The sequence below is a fragment of the Dendrobates tinctorius genome, unplaced genomic scaffold (genome assembly GCF_039654945.1).
Source record: "Dendrobates tinctorius isolate UK_male_01 unplaced genomic scaffold, ASM3965494v1 ptg000158l, whole genome shotgun sequence".
Classification (NCBI taxonomy): domain Eukaryota; kingdom Metazoa; phylum Chordata; class Amphibia; order Anura; family Dendrobatidae; genus Dendrobates; species Dendrobates tinctorius.
The window spans coordinates 33,649,618-33,671,776 of record NW_027361825.1 but is presented as its reverse complement, the minus strand read 5'-3'; the positions used below and the strand labels follow the sequence as shown (position 1 = coordinate 33,671,776).

The 22,159-nt window shown below is 42.0% G+C and overlaps 1 protein-coding gene across 1 annotated transcript in view; it reads left to right on the top strand.

Annotated features, from left to right (window-relative positions):
• Positions 1 to 430: 430 nt before the first annotated feature.
• Positions 431 to 22,159, top strand: part of LOC141052057 (cytochrome P450 2F2-like) — a 61,023-nt gene continuing 39,294 nt past the window's right edge. Inside the window, exons 1-3 of the mRNA XM_073549246.1 lie at positions 431 to 618; positions 10,553 to 10,715; positions 18,612 to 18,761. Coding sequence (XP_073405347.1) covers positions 442 to 618; positions 10,553 to 10,715; positions 18,612 to 18,761 — 490 coding nt within the window. The 5' untranslated portion in view covers positions 431 to 441. The remainder of the gene's footprint in view (positions 619 to 10,552; positions 10,716 to 18,611; positions 18,762 to 22,159) is intronic.

The following is a 22,159-nucleotide window of genomic DNA, read 5'->3' as shown; positions in this document are numbered from 1 at the left end:
TCATGTCAGTAAGCCTGTAGGTTGTATCAGACCACAGTGACAATTGTAGTTTATTGGTTCCTTAATTATTATATTCATCTTGTCAGCAAGAGGAGGACAGTCAAGGGCGTCAGTACCATAGCTGTAGAATGAAGTGGAGCTTATTATATAGGACTAGGACCACTCCATAGCTTGTACGAAAAAAGGTCTAGAACATGAATCCAATAATCATGAGAAAAAAAATGAAGTGGGGTGGGCAAGCAAGCACCAAGTCCTCTTTGCCCAAGTATGGTAGATTTAACCAGCAAGAAGAAGTTCCTCGACTTCAAGTGCATCCCTAATGGTAGATATACCAAAATTAAATACTCCATATCCTCTTGGTATCTATTCAGATTATTCTGCATGTTGGGGAACTAATAGGAAGCTTTTTGAAATGATCTGTAATGATCCTTTGTCCACAGGATGGATTTCTGCTCACTGGTTACCGTCTTCTTGGTGATTCTCATTACCAGCGTGTTGATTAACTATACAAAGATTTTGCTGGGGAAATCTAAGCTGCCTCCTGGACCAACTCCTCTTCCCATCATTGGCACTCTTCACTTGATGAACTTCAAAGATACTGTAAAGTCTCTAATGGATGTGAGTAATGCTGGAAATTACATTTAGCAAACATTAAGGATTCCTAATGGAAATCTGTGGATAAAAAGAAGTGACGACATTTATGTAATGTTTAGATGATGCTTAACCCCTTTATCCCCCAAAACCTATTTTCATCTTAATGACTAGGCCAAATTTTACAATTTTGACCAGTGTCATTTTATCTATAATAATAATTGCCCTAAGCAGCTTCCGGTTGTAACAACTTCGGTCCAGTTGTAACCGGTGACGTCACCGCACACCTCTTTCCATGTTAACCCTCAACACACACACTCCTCTCACCTTTCACCATCTCCACTCACGTCCACTTACTCTTTCACTCCACATACGACCCTTTCTCTCACTCCGTCTCTCATACTCACGCCGTCATCGCCGCTGATCCACGATCCCCGACATCTTCTTCCGCCGGCGCCATCCTGGATTCAGACGTCCTCCACGCCGGCGACATGTTCTTGCGGCGACGCCATTTTGGATCGGCGAAATCCCGCGATAGTCAAGATGGCGTCGCCGCAAGAACATGTCGCCGGCGTGGACAACGTCGGGATCCAAAATGGCGTCGGCGAAATCTCGCGAGATTTCGCCGACGCCATTTTGGATCCCAACGGCATCCACGCCAGCGACATGTTCCTACGGCAACGCTCTTTTGGATCGGCGAAATCCCGCGATACTCAAGATGGCGTCGCCGCAAGAACATGTCGCCGGCTTGGACAATGTCTGGATCCAGGATGGCGCCGGCGGAAGAAGATGTCGGGGATCGTGGAGCAGCGGCGATGACGGCGTGAGTATGAGAGATGGAGTGAGAGAAGGGGTCCGTATGTGGAGTGCAGGAGTGGAGATGGTGAAAGGTGAGAGGTGAGAGGAGTGTGTGTGTTGAGGGTTAACATGGCAAGAGGTGTGATGCTATCGCATCCTCCCGATGCGATAGCATCGGGCCATAATCTAGTGAGGTAATGATTCTGGAACGCTTCAACACATCCCTCTGATTCTGAGAATGTTTTCTCGTGACACACTGCACTTCATGATAGTGGTAAAATTTGTTCGATATGACTTGCAATTGTTTGTGGAAATATCAGAAATTTGAAGAAAATTTTTAAATTGTGCAATTTTCAAACTTTTAATTCTTATGCCCTTAAACCAGAGAGTTATGTCACACAAAATAGTTAAAAAATAACATTTCCCACATGTATACTTTACCTGTATCATTTTTGAAACATAGTTTTTTTGTTAGGAAGTTAGAAGGGTTAAAAGTTGACCATCAATTTCTCAGCTTTCCAAAAAAATTTGCAAAACCATTTTTTTAGGGCACACATCACATTTGAAGTGACTTTGAGGAGCCTATATGAAAGAAAATGCCCAAAAGTGACAACATTCTAAAAACTATATCCATCAAAGTCTTCAAAACTACATCAAGAAGCTTATTAACCCTTCAGGTGCTACACAAAAATAAATGGAATGTGGAAGGAAAAAATTAACATTTAAGTTTTTTTCACAGTTTACTTTAGCCCCAATTTTTTAATTTTGACAAGGGTAACAGAAGAAAATGCACCATACAATTTGTCATGCAATTTCTCTTGGGTATGCCGATATCCAATATATGGAAAACTACTGTCTGTTAGGGTGCATTGCAGGGCTTGGAAGGGAAAGAATACCATTTCACTTTTTGAGCACAAAATTTTCTGGAATCATTAGCAGATGCCATGTCACAATTGGAGAGTCCTTGATGTGCCTATGGAGTGCCCCACATAGGGCCATGGGGTACTCGGTACTGGGCCCGTCGACTTCAATGGCGGATGGAGTCACGGCGGCGGTGACCCGGTCCGTGGACCTGGGGTGTCCAGTAAATAAAATGGAGGAAAGTTGTGTGATGTTGAAGTGTGGTAAAAATGAATATAAAGTTTATAGATGAATACATGACGCCATTTGTGGTATTCTGGTCAGAGGTGACCAGCGCTGCAGTGTTGTTCCCCTGAGACTGCTGGTGTGTCGCAGCTGAGGTGAAAATAGCTCTCCACAGGTAGAGCAATAATCCCAGGGCAAAGATATTTGATTAATAGTTAAGATGGTGGTGAACGTTAGGCTGCAGAGAAATGAGAGAAGGACACAGAGAGGTGCAGTTTCTTTACCTTTTACTGGCAAATGGTTGCAATCCGCAGTACCACATACAGGTGATGGATTGAGTCTGGCTCGCCTGGGGGCATTCAGGGGGTCCACCCTGCCAGGTGGGGGTTTGGGACCTTCCTTCTGTGCTTTGTGTGCTGGTCTCTGCTGTTTGTAACTATGCTGCGACCCTCTATTGCGTGATGGTTTCTCTAACCTGTACGACTGTCAGCGTGAGCCTATTCCACGGGTACCGTCCTTTGCACCGTCAGCCCTGGGCTCCTTATCTGCTGCCGTGCCCTCGGGTGTTCAATGTTGCTCAGGAACTTCCAGTCCACTGTACTTCCAGATTCAGTGGCAGGACTTACAGTTCTTGCCCACCCAGGACTCTGGCATCCCTTTCTCTCTATTAGCGCTTCGCTCTGGGGTCTGCTATATGCAGTTTTTAGCTTCCCCAGAGCCTCTCTGTCTCTGCTCTTGTCCCTTTCCCTCTTCACAGATCAACTTCCCCTCGCCAACTGACTGGATCTTCCAGAAAGATATTTTTTACCTCAGGTTTTAACTGTCTTTTCCTTTGCTCACAGCTGCTCTCGTTTCCATGACAATTCTCTTTGCTTTCTCTCAGCTCACAACGTGATGACTCACTACCCCCATCTGCTGGCCCCTTTATGACCTGCAGATGGAATTGTAATGTAATTTGTTACCTGGCATGGGGGCCCCCCTTCTGCCTCCAAGCATGACTTTACCCCTTAGAGGGAGGCAATGTCACTGTGACAACCGGACTCTGGGGTGTCACACGTAAACAGTGGAAACTCTTCACAAGTGACCCCATATTGGAAACTAGACTCCTCAAGGAATGTATCTAGATTGCTGTGCAATTTCTCCTGAGTATGCCAATACCCCGAATGAGGAGGAAGACCACTGTTTGGCGCATTGGCAGGGCATGGAAGGGAAGAAGCACTGTTTGACTTGTTGAACTAACAATTTGCTCAAGTCATTAGTGGACATTAGGGTGACCGCAAAAAATCGATGTCGGAATTTTGTCCGTCTGGACCCCACAAAACGATTCCCCTTTCCAGATATTGAGAGAGCCAAAATTTGAGCTCGATCAAACGACGTTAAGCCGTGCCGCTCGTCGCTCAAAGTTTGAAAAAATCCAAATTGAGGTATTTTAAGATTTAGGTATTTTGCATTGTCTGTTAGACTATAAAGAATGTGACAACAACATTGCAGAAATAGCCCTGACCAAATTTTCAAACCATTTGTGGTATTTGAATGCAGAGTTGGTGGGATTATCGTTTTTTGATCCCACCATTACAGACGATGAAAAGTTGTTAATGGCTAATAAATTGCTCAGTAGCACAGATGAACCATCAGAGCATGCTAGGGTTGTAAATCCAAAAGTTAGGAAAGAAAAATTAAAAGAGGTAGGAAGTAACCGACTTTAACGACCTTCTGACAAAAGATGAAGAACAAAAGCAATATGTCCTGCAAGTTGTAAGCAAATGCCGAGCATTATATTCTGACGTTTCAAAAACTACTTTAACAAAAGCTCTAGAATAGATTAGATAACTATGTAAAATTATCAACTCAGGTAGGTTAGCGTGCTCTGATGGTTCATCTGTGCTACTGAGCAATTTATTAGCCATTAACAAATTTTCATTGTCTGTAATGGTGGGATCAAAAAACGATAATCCCACCAACTCTGCATTCAAATACCACAAATGGCACCAAAATTTGTCCCACAATTTCTGCTGAATGTACAGTGTGTCCGTAAAGTCATGATGCACTTTTGACCAGTCACTGGAAAGCAACAAAAGATGACAGAAATGTGAAATCTGCTCCAAATAAAAGAAAAACTCTCCCAGTTTCATACCTATTCAGTGCGGTTTGATGTGGGCTCCATTTGTTGCCCAACACACATCCAAACGATAGTGAAGCTCTTGCCACACACGGATAAGGACGTCTGGTGTAACTAAGTGAATAATGTCTGTGATTATCAGTTTTAAGTGATTAACCCCTTCATGACCCAGCCTATTTTGACCTTAATGACCTGGCCATTTTTTGCAATTCTGACCAGTGTCCCTTTATGAGGTGATAACTCTGGAATGCTTCAACGCATCCTAGCGAATCTGAGATTGTTTTTTCGTGACATATTGGGCTTCATGTTAGTGGTAAATTTAGATCGATAATTTTTGAGTTTATTTGTGAAAAAATCAGAAATTTGGCGAAAATTGTGAAAATTTCGCAATTTTCAAATTTTGAATTTTTATTCTGTTAAACTGGAGAGTTATGTGACACAAAATAGTTACTAAATAACATTTCCCACATGTCTACTTTACATCAGCACAATATTTTTTTGTTAGGAAGTTATAAGGGTTAAAAGTTGACCAGTGATTTCTCATTTTTACAACAAAATTTACAAAACCATTTTTTTTAGGGACCACCTCACATTTGAAGTCACTTTGAGGGGTCTATATGGCAGAAAATACCCAAAAGTGACACCATTCTAAAAACTGCACCCCTCAAGCTACTCAAAACTACATTCAAGAAGATTATTAACCCTTTAGGTGTTTCACAGGAACTAAAGCAACATGGAAGGAAAAAAAGGACATTTTAATTTTTCCAACAAAAATTTTCTTTCAGCATCAATTTTTTCATTTTCACATGGGCAACAGGATAAAATGGATCCTAAAATTTTTTGGGCAATTTCCCCTGAGTACACCGATACCTCATATGTGGTCATAAACCACTGTTTGGGTGCACGGCAGGGCCCGGAAGGGAAGGAGCGCCATTTGACTTTTTGAATGGAAAATTAGCTCCAATCGTTATCGGACACCATGTCACGTTTGGAGATCCCCTGTGTGCCTAAACACTGGAGCTCCCCCACAAGTGACCCCATTTTGGAAACTAGACCCCCCAAGGAACTTATCTAGATGCATAGTGATCACTTTGAACCCCCAGGTGCTTCTCAAATTGATCCGTAAAAAAAAAAAAAGTACTTTTTTTCACAAAAATTATCTTTTAGCCTCAGTTTTTTCATTTTCACATGGGCAACAGGATAAAATGGATCCTAAAATTTGTTGGGCAATTTCTCCTGAGTACACCGATACCTCATATGTGGTCATAAACCACTGTTTGGGTGCACGGCAGGGCCCGGAAGGGAAGGAGGGCCATTTGACTTTTTGAATGGAAAATTAGCTCCAATCGTTATCGGACACCATGTCGCGTTTGGAGATCCCCTGTGTGCCTAAACATTGGAGCTCCCCCACAAGTGACACCATTTTGGAAACTAGACCCCTTAAGGAACTTATCTAGATGTGTAGTGAGCACTTTGAACCTCCAAGTGCTTCACAAAAGTTTATAACATAGAGCAGTGAAAATAAAAAATCATTTTTTTTCCTCAAAAATGATTTTTTAGCACGCTATTTTTTATTTTCACAAGGGTAACAGGAGAAATTGGACCCCAAAAGTTGTTGTCCAGTTTGTCCTGAGTATGCTGGTACCCCATATGTGGGGGGGGGCACTGTTTGGGTGCACGGCAGGGCGCAGAAGGGAATGAGCGCCATTTGACTTTTTGAAATGAAAATTAGCTCCAATCGTTAGCGGACACCATGTCGTGTTTGGAGAGCCCCTGTGTGCCTAAACTTTGGAGCTCCCCCACAAATGACCGCCATTTTGGAAACTAGACCCCCTAAGGAACTTATCTAGATGCATAGTGAGCACTTTGAACCCCCAGGTGATTCACAGAAGTTTATAATGCAGAGCAGTGAAAATAAAAAATCTTTTTTTTTCCTAGAAAAATTTTTTTTACTTGGCAATTTTTTATTTTCACAAGGGTACTAGGATAAATTGGACCCCAAAAGTTGTTTTCCAGTTTGTCCTGAGTACGCTGGTACCCCATATGTGGGGGGGAACCACTGTTTGGGCACACGTTGGGGCTCAGCAGGGAAGTAGTAACATTTTGAAATGCTGACTTTGATGGAATGGTCTGCGGGCGTCATGTTACATTTGCTGAGCCCCTGTGTGCCTAAACAGTAGAAACCCCCCACAAGTGACCCCATTTTGGAAACTAGACCCCCCAAGGAACTTATCTAGATGTGTGGTGAGCATCTTGAACCCCGAAGTGCTTCACAGAAGATTGTAACGCAGAGCCATGAAAATAAAAAATCTTTTTTTTTCCTCAAAAAATGAATTTTTAGCTCGCAATTTTTTATTTTCACAAGGGTAACAGGAGAAATTGGACCCCAAAAGTCGTTATCCAGTTTGTCCTGAGTATGCTGATACCCCATATGTGGGGAGGGACCATTGTTTGGGCACACGTCGGGGCTCGGAAGGGAAGTAGTGACGTTTTGAAATACCGACTTGATCGAATGGTCTGCGGGCATCATGTTACGTTTGCAGAGCCTCTGATGTGCCTAAACAGTGGAAACCCCCCACAAGTGACCCCATTTTGGAAACTAGACCACCAAGGAACTTATCTAGATGTGTGGTGAGCACTTTGAACCCCCAAGTGCTTCACAGAAGTTTATAACGCAGAACCGTGAAAATAAAAAATCTTTTTTTTCCTCAAAAAATGATTTTTGTAGCCCGCAATTTTTTATTTTCACAAGGGTAACAGGAGAAATTGGACCCCAAAAGTTGTTGTCCAGTTTGTCCTGAGTACGCTGGTACCCCATATGTGGGGGGGAACCATTGTTTGGGCACACGTCAAGGCTCGGAATGGAAGTAGTGACGTTTTGAAATACAGACTTTGATGGAATAGTCTGCGGTCGTCATTACGTTTGCAGAGCCCCTGATGTGCCTAAACAGTGGAAACCCCCCACAAGTGACCCCATTTTGGAAGCTAGACCTTCCAAGGAACGTATGTAAGATGTGTTGTGAGCACTTTGAACCCCCCAAGTGCTTCACAGAAGTTTATAATGCAGAGACGTGAAAATGAAAAAATCATTTTTTTCTACAAAAATAATTATTTAGCCCCCAATTTTTTATTTTCCCAAGGGTAACACGAGAAATTAGTCCCCAAAAGTTGTTGTGCAATTTTTCCTGAGTACGCTGATACCTCATATGTTGGGGTAAACCACTGTTTGGGCACACGTCAGGGCTTGGAAGGGAGGGAGCACCGTTTGACTTTTTGAGCGCAAAATTGGCTGGAATCAATGGTTGCACAATGTCGTGTTTGGCGACCCCCTGATGTGCCTAAACAGTGGAAACCCCTCAATTCTAACTCCAACCCTAACCCCAACACACCCCTAACCACAGCCCTAACCCTAACACATCCCTAACCACAAGCCTAACCCTAATTCCAACGCTAACCCTAATTCCAACCCTAACCGTAATTCTAACCCTAATTCCAACCCTAACCCTAATTCCAACCCTAACCCTAATTCAACCCTAACCCTCTTTCCAATCCTAACCCTAACCCTCTTTCCAACCCTAACCCTAACCCTCTTTCCAACCCTAACCCTCTTTCCAACCCTAACCCTAACCCTCTTTCCAACCCTAACCCTAACCCTCTTTCCAACCCTAACCCTCTTTTCAACCCTAACCCTAATGGAAAAATAAAAATAAAAATATTTTCTTTATTTTATTAGTTCTGCCTACCTATGGGGGTGATAATCGGGGGGTTTATTTACTTTTTCTTTCATTTTGATCACTGTGAGAGTGATCAAAATGAAAGAATGGAATCTGCAGCCGGCAGATTCGGGCGGGCGCACTGCGCATGCGCCCGCCATTTTCTAAGATGGCGGCGCCCATGAACCGGACCCGCCGGACACCGGGAGCGACAGGGGGACTTAGAAGGTGCCGGGGGAGGTGAGAGGGGGTGAGGGGGTTATCGGAATCTGTCGGGGAGCAGAGGGAATGGGAGGGGGGCAGATGATGACAGCGGCGGCAGATCGCCGCTGTCATTCAGTTGCGGGGGGGCAATCGCCGGTGGGGGGGTGGAATCGGTGTCTCCAGCCATGTCCGATGCTACAGCAGCATCGGCCATGGCTGGATTGTAATATTTCATCAATTTTCATTGATGAAATATTACTATCGCTCTGATTGGCTGTTTCACTTTTAACAGCCAATCAGAGCGATCGTAGCCACGTGGGGGCGAAGCCACACCCCCTGTGGCGAAGAACAAAGCCTCCTGTATCTGCGGATCGGGTGACCTTTCAGTGACCTAGGTCACCCAACCCGCAGGGGGGCTTTAAAGTCATGACGCCACATAGGCGTCATGGGTCGTTCTGACACGACTTTACATGACGCCTACGTGGCGTCAAAGGTCGTGAAGGGGTTAATGTCGTTGATACATTCAATGTACACATGTTGCTTCACATAACCCCAAAACTGGGAGAGTTTTCCTTTTATTTGGTGGAGATTTCACATTTCTATAGTCTTTTGTTGCTTTCCTGTGACTGATTAAAAGTGCACCTTGACTTTACGGACACACTATAGAGATACCCCATATGTGGCTGTACAGTACTGCTTAACCACATGGTGAGACTCTAAAGGGGCAGAGTGCTATTTGCCTCCTGGAGCGCAGAATTTCCTAGAATAATTTGCAGACTCCATATACAGAGGCCCTAAGTGCTAGAAGAGCAGAATGCCCATTCAAGGGACCCCATTTTGGAAATTATATGTCTTTGGGAATTTATCCGTGCATGCATAATAGACATGGGATTTCTTGAAATCCCATCCACTATGCTCTAACATCTTGACGCTGCTGGTTGGACGCTGCAGATGTGCACAACATCCAACCCGCAGTGTTTACTGACCATGTGCACATGCCCTCATTAGTCTGAGATAATGTGCTCCTAGAAATATCTTCTGATGTCTTGCCTTCTTACCATGTATATTGTCAAATTAATGGGTGAAGTGACTTTGTCATGTTGAAATAAAGGATTTAACCAGAATTATTTAACTTTTTATCACAGGCCTAAGAACGAACAGACAGAAAGTTGCTAACTACCTGCCTGTTGTGCCCGGAGTCGATTTCTGCCGGCACATTGTGGTTACAGACTGCTCCTGTTGGCGATTCAGTGTCTTCTGGTAATGTCATGTGGTTAGAGCAGTGGCTTCTTTTCTGCTCTACTCTGTTGATGGGCGTCTCTGCCAATGTCATGCTGATTGACAGCGGGCTCCCTGCTGTCAACCAATACCTTACATATATTGATATGTTTTTGTGCACTTTTTATATTTCTTTCAGGGTGCAGTTGGGCCCAAATGGTTCTGTAAACTGTGGCCTCTGTTCACACGGGATGCATTCTAATTGGCACTGGGCAGCCCCCCTATATGGTGTTACTAAGAGTCTGTGAACCTGATGCTCTGCATTCCCTGTGTGAACACTGCCACATACGAATTATTCTTTTGCACTGGTGTGCCACATGGCCAATCCCTGATTGTAGGCTGGCTGTCTCATTTGGTATTTTGCACCTGTGCAGTTGCCATTTTACTTGTGTCCGCTGCACCCTGCTTAGTGCAGATGTATTGAGGCCTGTTTACACAGGCAAGCATCTCCGCCTGTTTTTGGTGTTTTCCTGAATATCGGTGGATTTTTTCCTCTTTCTGTGGTTTTCATGCAGGGAGCTGGCTGTCTATCATCATGATAATGGCAGTCACAGCTCATCAACAGAGCAGCCCGGAAGAAAAAGAGCTGATCTGAAGCAGCTGAATCACTGGGAGTAGAGGTCCATGATCGCTGGCGCCGGGTAGAAGAGGCAGATATTTAGTACCTACCTGCCAGTTAGTTTTTAGGCCCATAGTAAAAAAAAAACAATAATCTTGGATAACCCCTTGTAATGTTGAATTATTTTCCCGGTTTCTCTTTTAGTTGTCGAAAAAATATGGTGACATATTTACAGTATATGAAGGGAACAAGCCGGTAGTCGTGCTATGCAGTTACAAAGCCATTAAAGAGACTTTAATTGACAGAGCAGAAGAGTTTAGTGGTCGAGCTTATTGTCCTTCGTTCTCTGACTTTACTAAAGGAGACGGTGAGTGTTGAATAAACTTTAATTTGGTTTGATCCAGGTGGCTCTAACTTTTCATCATACTTGATGAATATTTGATGGTTGATTTTTGGAGAATTTTTTTGCCCCTCATCACCAATCGCATATTGCCAAGGAGAATCTGCCCCTGCCCTCTATAACTAAAATGATCTGGTGCATTCTTTTCTTTTGATGACTGAGGGGATTTTAGGTCTGTTTATGCTTGTTAATATAGACTCAGGAGCTCCTCTTTTGTGGTAGATGCTAATTTAGGGTTATCGTCTTTACAGCGCTTAATGTCTTTGGTCTGTAAGATAAGTTGCAATGTTTAACTCACTCTCCTCTATGCAAATTGTTCTTGATCAGTTCCGATCAACATCTCTTAAGGTTCAGGGTGAACAACATGGATGGAAGGTACTGGCACAGCGGGAAGAACTTGCCAGCTGATATGTAGATCAACAAGAACCAAACAGTAGGGTATGCTGAATTGCAGGCAGAGAAGTGAAGCAGGGAGCACAGCCAGGAATGACACGCAAAGGAAATTGGGATATGCAGGGCTTGCAGCAGTGTTAGTAGTGTGAACAACTCCAGTGAAAAGTTGATTATGCTTACCACAGACGATGAGTTAATCAGCAAACAAATTCATAGCAACTGGCAGCAATAATGAGCAGGCAAACTAGTTTGGAGCAATGAATCACTCTGATGCAGCTGAGTTTTTAGTGTGAAAAAATCTAGAGAAGAGTTTTTGTGGTTACAAGTATAAGCCAGAAAGTAAATGCAGAATGTAGAAGCAAACAGGAGTTTGCAAAGAAGATTGCCAACTGGGAAAACCGGAGATTCAACTCTAAAGGTAGCTGAACACAAAACCTACATAATGTTCAGACACATAAGGCATATGGTTAAGGTGTCAGAAAACACTGCCAGGCAATTGGAGAAACCCAATATGGAACACTACAAAAGGCAGCAGCCCTAGGGCAATGGAGCAGACCCCAGCTCTGAAGCTGACAGGTGCGTAACAATATCTTTGTCATATTTTATGTTCATGCTTGATCTTGTGAGTTGCAAAGCATTTGTGACAGACCTATAACAAAAGTATTGTTATTGGCCTGAATCTGGCGATTCTGTTTTCTTCACTCACTTCCAAAGGAAATGTTTTTCTACAATAAAGAGAGAAGTGATTTTCTGTGTTGAGGAAAAGAAAAAGTGCCGTGACAGCAGATATATGCATTATATGCCTGCCTCTGAGGTCCCACCTTCCTCCTACTTCGTTGCTAACATTTGACATGCTTAGTTCTTTTAGAAGCTGCTTAGACCTGTTGCTCTAGAAAGAATTCATATTCCAACAGTATTTACAAACACTATTTAAGCATGGGTGAGAAGCAGAGAAGCTCACACAGGAAAGTCTTACTAAATAGTGTTTATTGCTAGAGCACAGGCAGCACGGTGGCTCAGTGGATAGCACTGCAGCGCTGGAGTCCTGGGTTCAAATCCCACCAAGGGCACATCCGCAAGGAGTTTGTATGTTCTGCCCGTGTTTGCGTAGGTTTCCTCCGGGTACTCTGGTTTCCTCCCACATTCCAAAGAGTATGATAGGGATTCTAGATTGTGAGCCCCATCCGGGACAGTGATGATAATGTGTGCAAACTGTAAAGCGTTATATAAAAATAAAGATTATTATTATTAGAGCAGCAGTTCAAAGCAGCTTCTAAAGGAGCATTAACTAAGCAGTTAAAACAGCACTCTCAGCACAATGTTTGAAAGAGAAGGAAGTAAAATAAGGGCAGAAATTCAAAACAGCTTCAAAAGATCATAAACAGGGCAGATAAAACAACACTTTCAGCATGGTGTTTGAGAGAGAGAAAGAAGGAAACATTAAGTTAATAGAGTACATTGCAAATATACATAACTTTACAAATGCTGATCAATAATTATATAAATAGTATTTGTGTAACTGTCATAATTTTTTTTATATGTAATATATACTGCAGTTAGCTACTGTCTCAGAACCCGGACCTCCAGCAATCAACAGCTATTTGTAGTGTCTATTATATATGCAAAATTTGCATAATTGCAGTTACACTTAACTAAAACTATATTAGTTCCCTTAGTGTGTGTGAACCTATTTGTTCTCACATATTTAAAGGGAACCTGTCAGCAGGATTGTGCACAGTAACATACAGACAGTGTAAGGTAGGTGCTATTATATTGATTAACATAATACCTTGGTTGATGAAATCTGTCTTGTGATTGTTGTTTAATCTTTATTTTCTATTTTGAGTTAATGATATGCTTGTGCCCCAGGGTGGGCTGTGGGGGGTCTTCATGTGGTGCTTTGCTTAGGTATACATGTCTATGGCTTCTGAAACGTCACTGATCCCTCACTGACCTGCCCCCTAGTTTACATAATGTATCTATATCTATAGCTTGAAAAAAAAACCCTCTGCAGGCAGGTGACAGCAGTTGCACCTGCGCAGCAGCATAATCGCATATGTAATGTGTATGCAATTCATTTGTTTGCTGTAATTCTGATATTCATAAAAAAATCCGTTTGAAAATGGCGCCGCCTGTGCCTGCACAGGCCACCCCATATCATGAGCATATCATTAACTCAAAAAAAAAAAAAAAAAAAAAGATTAAACAACAACCACAAGACGGATTTCTTCCATCCAGGTATGATTTTAATCCGTATAAATGAGCTGACCTGACACTGTCTATAGGTTACTGTGCACAATCCTGCTGACAAGTTCCCTTTAAATCCATTGCAAAACAAAAAAAAAAAAGCTAATGCTATCATACATGGTTATGAAGGGGTTTGACCACCATAAATATCAATTAATTGCTAAAAAAATAACACTATTTACCATTACTATGCCATTACAGAGGATCTTTCTCTTGCTGTTACAAAATAAACTACATCTATTACCAAATAGCCTAAATGGTCAGACATGTTAATAGGAATCTGAAAAAAGCTAAGGAAAAAACAGTACAAAGAGACTTCTCTCCAAATGGTAAATGAAAAATCAATCTACGTAGTCTGTATTTTTACTTAATAAACAGTTAAAAATTGTTATTGCACAGAAAATACATTCCGTTCATATCCTATTGAGAAATTAGTGCGCCTCCCTCTAGTTCATTCTTCCTGAGGCTCAAATTGCCTCAAAATAACAGGCACCAGACACCGAATGTACAAAGAAGCCCTTGGGAGAAAATGTTAGGCAGCGATAGGAAAATAAGCACATAATAATTACCACCAGAACCCTTGACACTTCCACTTGCTGTGTCTGGACCATTAACGGGTCTTATGAAAGCCCAGGCCCGTTTGAACATCAAGGTCCATACTTGGACCATGTTTCACAGATGTACGAAATTCAGACAGAGTACTATTCTGTGCCTAAGTAGCCATGTTCCCTTTCAATTAAAGTTCTCCCATGCTGCAATTTGCATAAAAAACAAACCTCACTGTACTCACTTTCCACGGGTCCACCAACAGTAGTTAACACCGGACCCCTTGACGCGCATTTCACACCATGGTTTTTTCAGAAAGACACCCTTTCTGAAGAAGCCATAGTGCGAAACGCGTGTTAGGGAGTCTGTTGGTAACTATTATGTGCTTACTTTCCATTTATGCCTATCATTTTCTCCTAAGTGCTTCTTTGTCCATTCAGTGTCTGGTGTCTGTTAAGTTTTGATAGTGTTCTGATGTTTGGTTTATTTATTGGTATCTTTATCCATAGCTATATACTGAACTTTCAAGCTTACAGCATATGTGTTTGTGTCAGTTTTCTCTGGATTATATACCCTTTCAATAACCTGAACCTATCTTGATCAGATGTACTGAGTACTGGTATTATTTCTATTTACTCCACTAGGGGACGATATTGCTCATATACTAAGTGTTGTTCTATTAACCCTTTCTCAGGCTTGTTTTTTTATAATCTGATCTCACACATTTCTCTTTATGTGACCTATTTTCATCATCTAAGATGATGACTAGATATTATTTACAATTTTTAGAACATTCAGAATATTTATTTTGAGGCAATATGAGCCTCAGGGAGAATTTTTAAATATAGGGAGGTGCACTAATTTCTCAATAGGATATCACCCGAATGTTTTTTCTCTGCAGTAAACTTTTTTTTAACTGTTTCTATTCTGTATACGCTCTTAATAAATATTGATTTTTTTATTCACCATTTGGAGAGGAGTCTCTTTATATTGGCTTTTTTTTTACATTAATTACTAAATAGATTTCTTAGACCTTATGAGGAAAATCCCTATAAAAATGACTTTGTAATTGTAATATTAAGGCTATGTGACCATGTAGCGTTTTATTCCGGACACTAAAAACTGGACTCCTTCCCAGAAATCTCGTGTTTTTTTCCGCGTGATTTCACCGCGATTATGATCGCGATTTTGCTGCGATTTTCGTGTGCGATATTCAAGCACTTTCCAAGCGATTTGAAGCATCGCTTGGAAAGTGATTGACAGGTTGGTCACACTCGTCAAACATAGTGTTTGACAAGTGTGACCAGGTTTTTACTATTGAGGCCGCCTATGCGACATCAATAGTAAAAGAGAGAATGTAAAAAATAAAAAAAATCGGTGTATATTTACCTTCCGGCGTCCCGCGCTGCCATCCCGGGCCTCAGCGTTCCCAGTAATGCCTTGCGAGACCTGTGATGACGTAGTCTCGCGTTGCTATAGCGATCTCGCGAGACCGCTAGAGTCACGCGAGACTACGTCATCACAGGGCCTTGCCGCAAGGCATTACTGGGAACGCATAGGCTGGGAATGCAGCGCGGGACATCGGAAGGTAAATATACCCCAATTTTTTATTCTTTTTTTACAGGGGTATGGTACCTAGGGCCTGGAGGACAGTCTCCTCTCCTCCACACCGTGGGTACCAACCGCACATGAGACGCTTAACTTCCCACATGGTGGGCATAGCTACATGCGGGAAGTAAGCGATTCTCATGCATTCCTATGGGTGCGGAATCGCGGCAAATCTTTGCGATTCCGCACAAAAGAATGAGCATGCTGCGATTTTTTCCGCGATGCGATTCCGCCGCGGAAAAAAGCGCAGCATTAGCACAGCATGTGCGGAATGCCATAGGAATGCATGGGGGGCGTTCTGTACATGATTTTTAAACATTTTCGCAGCGTTTTCGCACCGAAAATCGCGGCAAAAATGCTTAAAAATCGCTACGTGGGCACACAGCATAAAACAAACATTTTGTCCAGCTAAAAAGTAAGAGAGTTCATGAATTCAAGTGTTCTCAATCTGCCCAACCTGACTGAAAGATGCAGCTTCTATTGAGCAGTTTGAGGTCTCAGGAGGAAGGAGGGACACTGAGGATCTGTCAGTCAGACTAGGTGGACAGAAATTTAGTTTTAATCTTACAAAAGGATTACACAGTCTTGCAGACAAGGATTTATAAAGAAATGTCCAAGACATCTATTTAATAATTTATGCAGCTTGTTTAGTGAAATCAGATGTCAGGTCGGCCTTAGCCCCTTCACGACATTCGCCGCACTAGTACTATGTATGTCATGTCTCTCTCTTTGAACATAAGGATGAGTGACCTCATGGAGATCAACATCCAACACTGCGGAGACACCATCACATGTTTCTCAACGCAGTGATCTAGAGCAATGCCCCCATCCCTTATGGGAAATATGCAAAAGCATGTAAATCAACAGCCGCGGAGACACCATCACATGTTTCTCAACGCAAGCAATGACTAGCCAGGTCTTTCCCCGGGAAGGAACAACCACGGGAAGGGCAGTCTCCAATGAAGGAAACCACCTATGCCAAAACATGGTATCCATCCACAGACAGCTGTTTCGGGGTATTGCCCCTCATCAGTGTGGAGTAGGAAACTGGCTAGTAGGAGCAATGCCTAATAAAAGACTGTGAAAAAGAGGATGAATGAACTCATGGAGATCAACATCCAACACTGCGGAGACACCATCACGTTTCTCAACGCAGTGATTCTAGAGCAATACCCCCATCCCTTATGGGAAATATGCAAAAACATGCAAAACAGAAGCCGCGGAGACACCATCACTTGTTTCTCAACGCAAGCAATGACTAGCCAGGTCTTTCCCCGGGAAGGAACAACCACGGGAAGGGCAGTCTCCAATGAAGGAAACCACCTATGCCAAAACATGGTATCCATCCACAGACAGCTGTTTCGGGGTATTGCCCCTCATCAGTGTGGAGTAGGAAACTGGCTAGTAGGAGCAATGCCTAGTGAAAGGCTATGAACATAAGGATGAGTGACCTCATGGAGATCAACATCCAACACTGCAGAGACACCATCACATGTTTCTCAACGCAGTGATCTAGAGCAATGCCCCCATCCCTTACGGGATGTCTCTCTCTTTGACGTGAGCTCCGGCGCTGAGTCCACATCTTTTCCGGCACATGTCAGCTGTTTTGAACAGCCGACATGTGCCCGGAACAGCCGCGGGTGGAATCGCGATCCACCCGCGGCTGTTAACCCATTAAATGCCGCTGTCAAACTCTGACAGTGGCATTTAATGAGCACTTCCGGCAAGTGCGCCGGAAATCCAGCCCATCGGTGACCCTGTCACGTGATCGTGGGTCACCGATGGGTCGCATTGACAACCAAAGGTCTCCAGCAGACCTCTATGGTTGTCACTACCAGATTGCTATGAGCGCTTCCCAGTGGTCAGTGTTGATAGCAAGTCAGCAATTCTGCTACATAGAGGTGATCTGATCATCGTCTGTATGTAGCAGAGTTGATCGGGTTATGGCAGCTTCTAGTCTCCCATGGAGGCTATTGAAGCATGCCAAAAGTAAAAAAAATGTTTTGAAAAATATTACTAAATTAAAAAAAATAAAAGTTCAAATCGCCCCCCTTTTGCCTCATTCAAAATAAAACAATAAAAAAAATCAAATATACACATATTTGGTATAGCCGAGTTCAGAATCGCCCGATCTATCAATATAAAAAAGAATTAACCCGATCGCTAAACGGCGTAACGAGAAAAAAAAGTCAAAACACCAGAATTAAATTTTTTTGGTCTCTGCAGCATTGCATTAAAATGCAATAATGGGCGATCAAAAGATCATATCTGCACCAAAATGGTATAATTAAAAATGCCAGTTCAGTATGCAAAAAATAAGCCCTCACTCTACCCAAGATCACGAAAAATGTAGATGCTACGGGTATCAGAAAATGGCACAATTTTTTTTTTTTACCAAACTTTGGATTTTTTTTCACCACTTAAATAAAAAAGAACCTAGACATATTTGATGTCTATGAACTCATAATGACCTGGAGAATCATAATGGCAGGTTAGTTTTAGAATTTGGTGAATATGGTAAAAAAAAAATCCAAGAAACAGTTGTGGAATTGCTTTTTTTTGCAACTTCACTGCACTTGGATTTTTTTCCCGTTTTTCAGTACAAGATATGGCAAAACCAATGGTGTTGTTCAAAACTATAACTTGTCCTGCAAAAAACAAGCCCTCACATGGCCATATTGACGGAAAACTAAAAATGTTATGGCTCTGGGAAGAAGGGGAGCGAAAAACAGAAACGCAAAAACGAAAAAGGGCTGCGTCATGAAGAGGTTAAGGATCAATCCAGTGAAGAATGATAGCACTACCTGAAAAGATAGGGCACCACCTAGTGTCAAAAGTGGATAGCAATAAGTTTGTCCGTCTGATGAGCCAGTTGCTGGTGGGCACACATTTTCAATTTTTCTTCGATAAACATAGCTCTTCATTGAAATTATAATCTTGACAAACGCTTTATCTCTGAGTCTATATGGTCTAGAAGTGTTATAAAAAGTAAGTAATTATTGGTGACTTCTGTTATAATATAAAGAATTGGGTTTGATATGGAATTTTCTGTTCTGATGTATTGCGCAGATCTTGCTTTCAGTAATGGAGAGAAATGGAAAGAGATGAGACGTTTTTCCCTGCTAACGCTGGGTAATTTTGGAGTAGGAAAGCAAAGCTTTGAGGAAAGGATACGAGAGGAGGCTATGTATCTGACTGAGGCGCTGCGAAAAGCAAATGGTAAAGTCAAGAATCTCTTCATTGTACATTTAATGTAATATTTTCCTCTTTTTTGTTGATTTCCAGTTTAGATTTTTTTATGGACAATATAACTATTATTTTTATGTTGATTGTACACAACTGATCTCTCTAATTTTCTCAATGTTTGGTGAAAAACTGAGAGAAGCAGGAATAGAAGCTCGTTGTCACGCGACCGTATGAAAATCACATATGAGTGAAGCGGCCATGTGTTGACTGCTGGAACCAGCAAGCAGAGCTGAATCCTGGCAGTGAGCATTTTACACACTGTTAGGATTGGCTGCAGGGCTTCATTTTATAATTAAAGGGTGTGTCCAGGTTTGAGATGAACATCTGCAGTTACTCTAGGTGACCGCAGGCTTCTGTATTATCACAGTGCATGCACAGTACATTTTTAGGATTCTCCCTTGCTGGCGGCAAGAATGGACGGTCATGTGAGCACAAGTGTGCGATTTGTATACTTTTGACCATATTCCAACCAGACATGTCCAGGATCGTTCAGTTCATTTTCATTGCGTGAGGTCATGTATGTCAAGTCGGCATGTGACCGCATGTATGCAAATCGCCAGCACCAGAGAATCCTGACAGCGTGCATTGCACACTGTGAGAATTCAGAAGTCTGCAGTCACATAGAATAACTGCAAGCTCATCAAAAACGCTGACAACCCATTTAATGATCCTAACATAAATGCAAATATGGGAATTAACAGCACACAACCCCAAATGGTGACGTGAGGAAAAGGCGGTTAGAGTGCAAGTTTGATTTTAAAATTACATTTTTATTGTTATGGTATTAAAAAATGGTAAAAATTCAAGTTATAGAACCAAAGGTAGTACGTCAAACTGGCAATGTATTGCAAGATGACAGTATTATTTACACACAGTGTACATCTTATTGTAGCCCAAAATAATTAACACATAGATAACAATGTCAAATTAAAATAATCAAGATTATTCTTTGGAATTTTGAGAGACGGTGTCAACACTATGGAGTTTTATTACTGTAGATTTTAATTAGCAGCCTCATATATTAAAGAGCAAATGCATTACTGAAGATTGAAAAATCTCTCTAGTGAGAGGTATATGTTTCCTAGAGATGACACGATCTCCATGAATTCAAAAAATTGTTACCACGTAATATATATTTTTGGAAGAAGCTCATGCGAAATGGTGATGTCAGGGTAGGAGTGCGCAGCACATTTGGAAAAGCACTAGTCACTTTGTAAGTACCTGATTTAGAGGCCGGGAGAAATATTCCCCTCCCCCTTCCTCCTTACACTAAAATGTAATCTGAAAAATATATTACGTGGTTACAATTTTTTGGATTCATGGAGACCGTGTCATCTCTAGGAAACATATACCTCTCACTAGAGAGATTTTTCAATCTTTAGTAATGCACTTGCACTTTAATATATAAGGCTGCTAATGAAAATAATCAAACTCCACAGTGATGACACCATCTCTCAAAATTCCAAAGAATAATCTTGATTATGTTTATTTGAGCTATATTTAGATGTACACGGTGCATAAATAATACTGTCATCTTGTAATACATTTCCATGTCAGCGCACTACCTTTAGTTCTATAGCTTGAATTTTTACAATTTGTTAATACCATAACAATAAAAATTTAAATTTAAAATCAATATTGCAATCTAACTTCCTTTTCTTCATGTTATCACTTGGGATTGCGTTCTTTTATAGTAAGTAAAAATTGAGGCCAGCATAAGCTAACTTACATGGTATGTGGAGACCGTGCCGTATATGTGGAGGGACATGGCACGGTCTCCACATACCATGTAAGTTAGCTTATGCTGGCCTCAATTTTTTGATGTATATGGGCTTTTGTGCAATAGATGGTGGATCAGTAAATATAACAGAGTAATCTTAGGATATTCTGGGTTATTGGTTTCCTTTTAATATTTCCCCTCTGCACTTTGCACTTCAGTAGGTTTATATATGGGCCTTAATTAGTACAGCATATCTCATATGATAGTATGAATAATGGAGCCAGTAGCATGATGTGTCCCTCAATGTATGAGATTACTATTGATTTGGAAACTGATTAAATTGTTGTCAATAAACTCTTTCTATGACATTATTGAGAAGTTTGTGTTGATTCTGACCACTTCCCTTAGGGGGAAATGTTGTGGTACGGATGGGTTTTCACCTTGTAGAGGACATTGCCTCTGACTGGATTCTTTATCTTTTCTTCTTCATCTTATCCAGACTCCATGATGACTTTTCACAGCCACAGCTGATCGCTGTAGACTTCCTTCTTCTCCGGTCTTCTGCAGCACATCCCAACATGATACCTTTAAAGATAGCAAAGCACCTGAATATAAATATCTACCCTGCACTGAGCCCCTGAATAAATAATTGCCCATTACTATATTCCCTACACAAAATATGACCAACTCATGCTACTTCCAGACAATACTCTATATTCTGTGCCCACTCACACTTTTGTTCCCCCATATTGTCTCCGCACAATATTCTCCTGAATAGTCTCCTCACACATTTTCCTCTCTTTCCTCATACTGTCTCCTTTTACATCTCCCCTGCTAATCATAGTGTCCCCTCACATATTTACCCCCATGCTCCCATTCTGCCTCCTCACACATCCCCCAACTCCCCATACTGTGTCTGAACCCATCCCCCTCGCTCCCTATACAGTGTCCGCATACATTCTTACCTTTGGTCTTCATACTGTGTCTGCTCCCATCACCCACTTACCATACTGTGTCTGCACCCATCCCTTTCTCCCCATTGTGTGTCTGCATAGATTCCCCCCTCGCTCCTCACACAGTGCCGCACCTATCCCCCCACTCACCATACTGTGTCTGCACCCATGCTCCCCTCAAAATGTTTTCTCATACATGCCCCCATATCTCCCCTTGCTCCTCATACTGTGTTCTCAAATTTCTCTTGTTTTCCCCTCCCAAATTGTACTCACCTTCCTTGGGTCTACCGGCAAGTTTTCACCATATTCCTGGTGTCTGACATTGGCTGTGGTACTGGTGTCACTTTTACAATATGGCAGCCAATCAGTGAGCTCAGTGGCTCCAATGTGGCGTTTCCATGTAGATGGACAACTCCTACAGCTGCTGGGCTCACTGATTAACTGTTATGCTGTTGACATAACTTCAGTGCCACAGCCGATGCCAGACACCAGGAACGTGGGCGGAGAATCGCCAGTGGACCCGGAAAGGTGAGTTCCTTGCATTTTGATTATATTTTTTATAGCAAATTGCAATCAAGAGAGAGATTTAAATGAAAGGAAAAATGCTTTAATCAGCAACAAACAATTCTCAAATAGTATGAAAATACAGTGAGCAAATAACAGCTTCATAAACAAAGTAACATAATAGCACTGCTATA